The sequence below is a fragment of the Phodopus roborovskii genome, unplaced genomic scaffold (assembly GCF_943737965.1).
Source record: "Phodopus roborovskii unplaced genomic scaffold, PHOROB, whole genome shotgun sequence".
Classification (NCBI taxonomy): domain Eukaryota; kingdom Metazoa; phylum Chordata; class Mammalia; order Rodentia; family Cricetidae; genus Phodopus; species Phodopus roborovskii.
Window position 1 is genome coordinate 1,215,019 of NW_026126482.1, and position 10,704 is coordinate 1,225,722.

At 37.9% G+C, this 10,704-nt stretch overlaps 1 protein-coding gene across 1 annotated transcript in view; it reads right to left on the bottom strand.

Annotated features, from left to right (window-relative positions):
• Ercc6l2 (ERCC excision repair 6 like 2) overlaps positions 1-10,704 on the bottom strand; it is an 85,564-nt gene that overhangs the window by 52,876 nt on the left and 21,984 nt on the right. The window contains exons 8-11 of the mRNA XM_051194135.1: positions 10,046-10,159; positions 8,426-8,545; positions 3,521-3,592; positions 2,761-2,906 (exon numbers count right to left, since the gene is read on the bottom strand). Of these exons, the coding sequence (XP_051050092.1) occupies positions 2,761-2,906; positions 3,521-3,592; positions 8,426-8,545; positions 10,046-10,159 (452 nt within the window). The remainder of the gene's footprint in view (positions 1-2,760; positions 2,907-3,520; positions 3,593-8,425; positions 8,546-10,045; positions 10,160-10,704) is intronic.

Sequence of the window (10,704 nt, forward strand, 5' to 3'; positions counted from 1 at the left end):
GGAACTGCATTAAGGGGTCACAGCATTGGGAAAGTTGAGAACCACTAGTCTAAAACATAACAGCAACCACAAAAAAAGTGGGAGAAACGGAAGGCATTTAAAGTAAACAATAAAGAGAACATTTCACTGAGTCGGAGAAGATATGCGTTCAGGCTGTGGCACAACAAACAACCAAGACCCAAAGTGAGACTCAAATGTCACCATTAAATTTCAGCAGAGGTCCCCACAGAGGATGGAGAATCAGAGTGGCACTTAATAACATTAAATACCAAGTGACAGTGCTGTAAGGCCTTCAAAGACTTGAAAGGAAATTATTTCCAGTCTAGTTTTCTAGAGTTGGCTAAAGTATGAATTCAAAGGGGAAGGCCAAATAAGCAACATTTTCTGAATTCAAGGCTGCAAGAAATTACTTTCCGTACAACTTGAGGAAACTTTCCTAGATAACAATGGGGTAAATTAAGGATGAAGATGGCATGGGATACAGGCAAAGGATGCAATGCAATGAAGTAGTGAAGAATGGTTAACATGACAGTGTGGCCAGGCCTAAAAGACAATATGCTGAGTTTGAGATGATGAGATCAAAGATTGGCAGCAGAAAAATCTAGAGAACAACGAGGACTCAACAAAAAAATGCATAGGGAATAAAACTGATGGGGGGGGGCATGGGACAAATGGGTCAGAACTGAAATACAAAGTAAACTCAAACATAAAACAGTGGACCTAGTATTAGAACGGAGAGCTTGTTTGGCCACTGTTTGACTATATCCCTTGAACTGGCTGAAAGGTAACAAAGTGAAAAGTTGGTTTAGTTCTACTTAATCTAACATTATTAAACAATGTTCAGAAAATCACAATGCAAGTTGCTGGGTTTTGATCTCCAAATTTTAAAGCTAACCTGTGGATACTAATCTAATTAGCTATGCAGGAGTTAAAAGCAGTAGCAGGCCCAACAAGGTAGTCAACAGGAGGGCAAAGATCAAAGAAAGGGTTGGTGTGGCTCTTTATTCAATGGCTTATGCCAAAAATTACTCCTTGAATTCAGTCACACATGACTTTTGCCTTGGTTGGGACAGTTAACAGAAGGCACAGGGAAACCACACAAGTGGAGAACATTTCCACCAAGAAAACAAAATAAAAACCTATAAAATATGTGAAGAAACCATGTGCCAGAAGCAAGAGACTGAGGAAACAGCCTGATGATTAGCATCCCCAAGGACAAGACTGAATACAGTAAAATACCACTAATAAAAAGATTTTAGGGGCTGGGTGTGGTGGTGCACATCTTTAATCTTTAATAATGTGGGAGGCAGAAGCAGGTTAAAGATCAACATGGTCCACATCAGGCCAGACAGGGCTACAGAGTGAGACCGCCCAGTCTTAAAAAGAAACTTAGTTCAGCAAGATGGTTCACAGCAGGTAGCAGGTACAGGCACTTGCCACATAAGTCTTGAAACATGAGTCTAACAGTAACAAAACTGCTCTAATCCTAATAAAAGTAGGAAAAGACTGACTCTATGATGGTATAAGACTTCCCTCAACAATAAAAGACAGATAAACAGACAGATGCATAGATGACAGATATATAGATGATAGACAGATAGATGACAGATACATACATGATAGACAGGTGATAGATGCAAGGATGATAGATGGATGGTAGATACATACATGATAGACTCAAGATTTTTAACAATGTGATTAAAATTACTAACGAATCAAAAGACTAGAAATTACAAAGAACAAAATGCAAATAAAATAAGGTGGGTTTGTAAAGCTCTAATAGGATATCTAAAAGTGAAAGTTTTTCTTTAGACATTAGGAATGCAATGTGTCGGGTATGTAAGGATTGAGACCAGAGCTGTTAGCAGAAAACTGGACCTGATGATGTCACGAAGGTCTCTGTACTGCTGGATCTTCTATTCAGTATGTTTGACACATGTCTGAAGTTAAGAATGCTGAGGTGTGTCACAGAACTTAGCTGAAGGCAGTACTTAATGCTTTGTGTGTAAGGGCTTAGATGAGAAGTGTTTGACATCATCCATAGCCAATGAAGTTCAAAAGCTTCTCTCCTTTTCTCAGTTGTATGTCTTCAACAGAACTGCTCATGCCACAGTCAATCAGCTTAACTCCTCATCTCAGTACTCAGTCTGAGTTCTACTTTTGCATTTCACATTTTATTTCTAACGTCCTCTGGTTCTCTTTTTTTAAAAACAAAAGTGAGAACAAACCTTAAAATTCTCACACACAATGCAAAAGACAAAGTATTTATTATGCCCTCAAATATCTTCCTTAGGTATTTCTTCTGACTGAAATCTTTTTGTAAGAGTACATTTTCTTTACAAGGTTCTAATTAGACATTCATTAAGGAGGTGCTAGAACAAATTTATCCCTTGTAAAATCTCAGAAGCATCTCCAGTTGGGACAAGGCAGAGAAGGCAGCAGTGCCAAGCTCCAAGTAAAAATTCCAACTGTACTGACCCTAGGACACTAACACTATCCAGGAATTCCTGGGAGTCAAGGTTTGTGTTTTCATTTTATCTTTTAAGCCAATCCTTACAAGAGGAATTCCAGAATGATAAGGTAATAAAAGATTAGGTAAAACTCAAGATACTGCTATTCTAATTACAAGTGATAGTGTTTTTACTGCTTCTTAAAGTCAAATAAAACAAAGCAATATAAGCCTACTTGTTGAAAATTGATCCCAAAATAGTTTTAAAAACAACCAGATAGAAATCAAGCTATCAAGCTTTACTTTCTTACATGGTGGAGACAAGACAAATGTTCACGTCTTTTGTACTGTTGAACTCTTTCACAATCTTGAGTCTCTCCTCCGACTTTGTGCTCCCATCAAGCCGCCGGAATTCAAGGCCAGAAGCCATACAGTACTGCTGCAGCACATCAAGCAGCTGGGGGAGCAGGAGAGGCACAGTCTTCAGTCATAGGCTTTGCTCAGTCACTACATTTGGTGAGCAATGACCATTGGGCAAACAATTCCTTTCTTCAATTAATGAGCAATAGATATGGGGGTCCTGGGTGTAACCATGGGAGAGTGATTTCCTCATATATGCCAGGCCCTGGCTGTGTTTCCAGCACCAAAAGAATACTTTTCTTACTTTTAATTCATGCATTTCTTTCCATTTTACTTAAATACGCAATCTTTTCTTTTTAATAAGTCTTTCTTAAAACAAAACAAAGAAACAAAAAACTGAAACCAAATATTTAAAAAGCCACTGGTCAAATAATTTATGAAAACATTCATTTATGTCATTTTCTAAACTTTAAAATATCCTAAATCTCTCAAGAGAACATCAGCAGAAAATACAACTTTACCTCTGAGTTTGATAGGATGGTAGCACCCCATCTAAGTTACACATATAACTGAGTAAGCTTCAAAGGTCTCAGTTGCTTCCTCATCACAATTTGCTGTGTGGACGAGAACATGACAGTAATCTGCTACTTCCTATGCTTAGCGCCTAGAGACTCAGACCAACCAAGCAAGAACATTCTGGATGGAACTCACCTTGATGGAAAAGGAGAAGAGAAGAACCTTATCTCGTTGCTTCCTAAAATGATTTAAAAGCTGCTGGAGAACCTGGGAAGGAACACAGGGCGTCAGGGATCAGGGCCAACTACAAGCACACTTTACACATACAGACAGCACTGGGGAGTTCCTGAAAAAGTGTTCTACACAACACTAACCTAAGTCATCTCTGTTAATCTCCTCTATATACACCAAGTTACCAAATACAGTATTTATCACATCATCCTCTTGTCAGAAGGAGGTAAAGTTCCCAAGCCTATTTCATCTCATCTGGTTTTAATAAAAAGAAGCATTTTAGATGGTGAATTAATTTCTAGAATACACTTTTATACTGAATTAGCAAAGCATACCTTTTAGCAAATAAATGGCTTTCTAGACAGACAAAATGCAATGCTCTCTCTCAGTTGTATCTAGGTAGGTTCTGAAAGACCTGATGTTTATTCTCTAAGATATAACTTCTTACTTTCTCCCCTTTGTTTATTTAAAGTAAACCCTGGTTTCCAGATTGGATTCTGACCTCAAGGTGCTAATAATCTCCCCTTATACTAAGATCTTGGGAGAGGAAGCAAGGGTCCAAAGACCGCGGCACATAGCAGAACCTGCTGCTTCTAAACAGACATTCGCATATGTGGGAAGGCAGCACACCATGAAAAGGCAATCCACAGAGAAGAGAGGAATTTTCTGTACCAAGTTTTACCCGACTATGAAAGAAATAATGTTATTTATTTGATGATAAACATATAAAGGAAAAAATTATACTCAATATAATAACCTTTTAATGGTTTATCTAGTTACGGACTTTATTCTAAATTTGAGTCTTATCCTCAATCGTTGAAAGAAACATGCTATGGAGATTGCCTTTTAAAATCTCAAATAGTGAGTAAAACTGTCACCGACTGGGGAAATATTTTAATATCTGACAACATATAAAATTTTATTTGCATTTAGTTTTACTTTTAAATGAAATAACTGCCTTTATGAAGGACACATATTTGAATTTTATGTAAGACTAATACTTTTAATTGATACAAGTCACGTTTTTAGGTTGTCAGAGCTAAGTGTAGAAAGCTCCCACTTCTTTTTGCAATACTGGGGATTAATCCATGGCCTTCTGCATGCTAGGCAAATACTCTACCTCTGAGCTATATATCCCCAAAATGCCTCCTATTAACATCTATATTATTAAAATATCATTATTATTCAAGAGGTAGCTGTGAAACTGATTAAGAATACTGTCCCATTACTAACAGAAGTCCAGCTTACATTAGCATCCACTCATTTGTTTACAGTTCTAAATTCTGATGAGTACATCATGACATTGTTTCTTATTACATCATATAAAATAGTAAGTCACTGGTAGTTTACCTACATACCTTTCCATCCCCAAGACCCCCAATGTTTCTGCTGTCTCTGGAGCGTTTCCTTCCTCAGAGGGGTATACAGATGGGGGTCACACAGCATGTAGGCTTTTTCAGACCAGCTCCTTTAATTTAGCAATGTGTGTGCAAGAGTTCTCCAAGTGTTCCATCCTTTCTGTTTTTTTTTTTTTTTTTTTTTTTTTTGAGGGGGGCAGGGGTCTCAATTTGTATGTAACCCTGGCTGGTCTGGAATTCAATACGTAGACTATACTATCCTTGAACTTAACTAGATCCACCTGCCTCTGCCTCTGCATCCAGAGTGAAGGGATTAAAAGGATGTACCACCATGTCTCACTCAATTTTTATTGTTAAAAACTATGCCATTTCATGGCTGCACCAGTTTATCCATTTACCTTTTGAAGGACACCTGGATTGCTTCCAAGCTTTGCAAATTATATATAAATTTAGGTGGGGTTCTTGTGTCAGCATAAGTTTAAACAGTAAAATTCACTGAATCTGTTAGGTAAGTAACAAGGAATGCGACTAATACATAAAATGGTATGAAAATTTCATTTTCCTATTTTAACTTACTCATTTTTATTTTATTTGCACTGGTGTCTTGAGAGCATGTATGTCTGTGTGAGGGGTCAGATCTTGAGTTATAGACAGTTGCTAGCTGCCATGTGGGTGCTGAGAGTTGAGCTTGGGTCCTCTGGAAGAGCAGTCAGTGCTCTTAAACACTGGGCCATCTCTGCAGCCCCTTCATTTTCCTATTTTAAATTTCAAACACATTTTAAGCGCTATGCATTTAACATTACCTAAAATGAAAGCTTTGCCCAAAGTCACCAAACTATTCTCTAGAGTGAGCAACTCATTCTGTAGTTCACCCTTGATGGAAGCATCTGGTACTGCCAGTGGTTGCTGTGGAATATAAAGATCTGTTACTAGAACTGGTTTAATAAAATGCTGATTGGCCAGTAGCCAGCCAGGCAGTATGGGGGCGGGGGGCAACCAGACTAAGAATGATGGGAAAGGAAGGGCTGAGTAAGAGGAGTCCATTAAGCATTTACAACTAATGGAAGTCTCTGTGTGGTAATTTGGAAACTGGCAGATGGGAAAGAAACATTGTTTACAAGTAGTCTGGACTTTGCTACCTTAATAGCTGTGCAGGGCTACCACCTGCTTTACTTCTGCAGTTATATAACACTGTATTTTCTACTACCGAGTTTTAAGAGTTCTCTGTACTCTTTGTATACCAATCCTTCATTATTTTGCAAAGATATTCTGGTCTGTGGCTTGTCTTTTCATTCCCTAGGAAGATGCTAATGTATTAAATCAGAAATATTCTGAAGAGAAATCTACTTATGTCACTGGACATGGCTTCAGATCTGTTGTAATCTGGGGTATTGAAAGCAGAAATAAGTAGTAAGAAGAGAATTTTTTTTTCCTGACTTGCAAGTCTTCATTAGGCTAACTGAAAGAAAACTCTCACTAAATGAATAACCATAAATTAAGGGCTTTTAGCAAAATTTAAAAAAATACCATCAAAATACGTTGAAGCTTTAATAATACAGATTCTTACTTGATGTCCAAGGACAATCTACCTATGAATTTGAGAGTATTCACAGCAAAGAAATTTTTGGATATAAGTTTCTCAAATTAGACTGGCCAAGAAAGATGAACGTGGTCTTGGAACAGTGAACTGGACTCCTTGCTTTTTATCGCTCTCTTAAGTGGTTATGTGATATTTCTCTCCAAGGGAAAAAAAAGAGAGAGAGAGAATTCACATGTCTGAATTCACAAATAATAAACAACTCAATGACTTGAAGTTCTTAACCTCATAGGCTATGATAAGGCTATAGACTATATATCACAAACCAGTATGTTATAGGCAACCCTGCTAAGTATATAAGAAACAAACAGTCCTACAGTATGGATCACTATCAAGATATGTTTGACTAGCAATCAGTAAGAAGCTGCAAATCAACTGCTTTCCATACAAACCAAGATGTCTAACCAGCTTCCAACAACCAAAATCAGAATAAAAAATGAAATAAATCATTATCTTAACTACATACTATATTTCTAAAACTAAACTCTAAATTAATTTGGCTCTTATATCTCAAAATTTTAAAATAAATAAATAAATAAATAAAATGGATAAAACAGGTTATAATATTTTAATTACTTGTTGGAATAAGTCATGATATTCTCAAGAGTACAAACTAATTTATTTTTAGAAATAAACTTCTAATGCTATTTTCTTTACTACTTCTATTTCCACCTATTTTGTTTCACTAAATTTCTAGGTCTAAGCAACTAAACCACACTGAGCTTACCTAGAGTAACAGCTAAAAGTATTTCCAGATAAAACACTGACTACTTTGAATTACTTCCTTTATATTCCCTTTGCCAAAATAAATAAATACCTTACTGTCTGTATAATGGTAGGACAAGGCTGGGAATTGTGCTATAAAAATCTGTGAACCCATAAATGAGAATTCTTGATAGCTATTGAGGGGTCAAGCAAACTTGCCTTTTGCAGGAGGGCAGAGGCTGTCACCAGTTCACAATACCATGACAGAATATCCAGAGGCCTAGGTCAGGGCTACAGATCCCAGGCTTCCTGTCCACACCCCTCCTTTTGTACTGCAGTACCAAGAACAGCATTCCCATCCATATGTGGTGATGTATTACTTATGATTTAATAAAGACTGCCTGAGGTATCATAATGCAACGCCAGCCACACTAGTTAGCTGTAGAAGCTACGTGGTAGTGGCACACACCTTTAATCCTAGGACTCCGGAAGAGGCAGATGGATCTCTGTTAGTTCAGGGCACACTGAACTACACGAATTGATCCAGTCTAAAAGAGAAACAGCTCATATAAAGGTGACCTCAGCACCTGGGATCACACTCCTTTAATCCCAGCGCTAGAGAGGTGGAGACAGGAGTGATATGGCTGGGCAGAGAGAGGTACATAGGGAAGAAGCAGAGTCAGTCTCAGAGATTTATTCTCCAGCCATGCTGAGGACAGGACAGCACTTTCAGCCTGAGGTAGAGGTGAGAGCTAGTGGCCAGCTGCTTTGCTTTTCTGACCCTCAGCTTGAACCCCAATATCTGTCTCCGGGTCATTTGTTATTCGTGTTATAGCAATTGGTAAGTTTCCCAAAGCAGGGCAAATATTCCCTGCAATTTTACTATCCAGGTAGCAAACAAAAGGTGGAAGCAGAAAATCCAATCTAGGTATAGAGGCCTTATCTCTGCACATATGTGTTAACAGCATATATTTTAAGTGCTCTTAAGTCTAATAGACCAGTAAGGAAAAGGCTGAAGCATATTTGATGCAACTGCCACTGAGAACCCATTGTGTGTACTGATCTATATGCAGAGCTCACCATCTCCATCATTTCTCAGGGTTTGGGAGACTGTCCTGATTAGCTCATGTCCTTGTTGTACCACTGTATCAACCAAATCTTTTATGTAGCATTCCTGGTTGAGTTGGAAAAAGAAGGAACAGTACAAACCTTCATTTTCCCACTATATTTAGGATCAGAAAGTGTCTCAAAGGCTGCATCTTTGCTTTTCTGCACAAAATCTGGGAATCTGGAAAATACCTGATCACATATCCTCTTGATAAGTGTTTCCTGGCAAGAAGGAAGAAGAAATTTCAATACATGTTTAAACCTGCAAAAACCAAAGATGTTTATGTATGGTTTTGATAAATTCTTGATACTGTGGATGTGCATACTGTATTACTTTCTCAAAATTTCCAAAACAAGCAAACAAGCAATCCCTAAAGAGTAAATAATACTATCCAAGACTACTGTACCAGATTCTTAATAGGTTTCTAAATCAGTTTAAACAGCACCGGCTACAGTACGTGTGTGTGTGTGTGTGTGTGTGTGTGTGTGCGCACACACACACACACACACACACACACACACACACACACCAATCCTTACATGACAGCAAGACCTCTTTACTGATCTTGTCTCTAGAGTAAGATACAATTGCAGTTACCAAAGTAAATGCTCCTATTTAATCCTCACCTTGGAGAGGACTGATTTGTGGCAGTTTGAGAGACAGTCTAAATATTTAATATACAGATTATTATATACCTACTTACCTAGCATATAAGATAAATATAATTAAACATATTAGCAGATATTTTTATGTGAATTGATGTATCAACGCTCTAAGTAATTTTTTTGTTTGTTTATTTTTTGTTTTGTTTCTCAAGACAAGAGTTTCTCTGTGTAGCCCTGGCTATCCTGGAACTTGCTTTGTAGACCAGGCTGGCCTCGAACCCAGAGATCTGCCTGCCTCTGCCTCCCAAGTGCTGGGGTTAAAGGCAAATACATAAACACTATTAGACACATAAAACAGCTATTTTTTTAAGATCAAGCTTTTTTACACTGATTAAAAATTTAGGTGCACATGTTCCTTGATACATAAATTTTACTTTAAAAAATTATTAGTATTGGTGCTACAAAAGCAAGTTCTGTTATTCGATTACTATATCTTAAAATAAGCAAGTTAGATTCCTCTTCAATGTTACCTAAAATACACTTAAGAGCATTTAGCTAAGACAGTGTGAAGGAGAATTCCTGGGAAGAAGCTGTGTCTGCAGAGACTGACAGATTAGAGCAGCAATTCTGTAGACAGATGGATAACTTTGAGAAGTTAATTATCTTATCTAAGAGTTTCAGTCACTCTCTAAGCCATTCCTTGCCTACCTCTGTGCCAGACCTAACATTATGTGACTAATAGATAAATAATTCGGAATCCTAGTTTCTACCAATCCAAAAGCTAAGAATGCTATCAGATAGCATCCTGAACCTATAAAAAAAATCTTCTTCCATCCTGCTGTACCCATCTCTCTAATGTACCACTAATATATATTAAAACTTGCCTCAATTTCTGACTTTCTTCAATAAACTATAAAATTTCACAAAACCACTTCCACTAAAATATGGATAGATAATCTAAATCTCCCTTCCCAGACTCTGGTCACTGAAATGGCTTCAGAATAAAGTATCTCTTACTCCCTTTAAGAGTGGAGATATGGTTTTTGTGCCGACAACACTGTGCAGTATCAGTTTAACATCAATGGCACCTCAGAGAGATGTAAAATCAACCCCAACCTGGTGTTTTGAGGTGCTGGCCGTCTGCAGCAGTGCAACGTGGTTAGCTACTTTCTGCAGCACTGTCAGGTAACTAAGACACAAGGTTCTCACTCTGTCACCCCGTGAATTAGTCTGTAACAGAAACAAAAGAAAACACAAATGAGAACAGCATTAATAACATAGCTGTATAACTAATAATAAAATACAACACTAATACTTATTGTCTAATTATCTAAGACAGTGGAAGCCAACTGCTTGGAAGAATACCCATGAATTACAGACCTAGACTCACTCTTCATGAATCATAATGTAGTAATGTTTATTTAATAAAAGGGGAGTCTCCATTCTGGAATGGAACAGTGACAGGAAGGCTGCCTGCCGTTAAGAGGGTCCTGGGCAATGCTATGACACAGTCACACTGTTGTAAAGAATGCTTTACTCCCTACTTACGCCTATACTCTAAAGATACTTGTCGCTCAATCTCACTATCAGAAACAATGGAGCCCAAGAAAACAGGAATTCCCCCAGGATTCTCATGCTGGGGGGAGGAAAAGGCACCAGCCAGAGAGAGAACATGACTCCAGAAAGATTCCCTAACAACTACTGACCCATGCCCAGACACTGATGAGTCAGTGGTGGGCAGGACCATACCTTGACTGGTACTGCTTGGCCTCTAT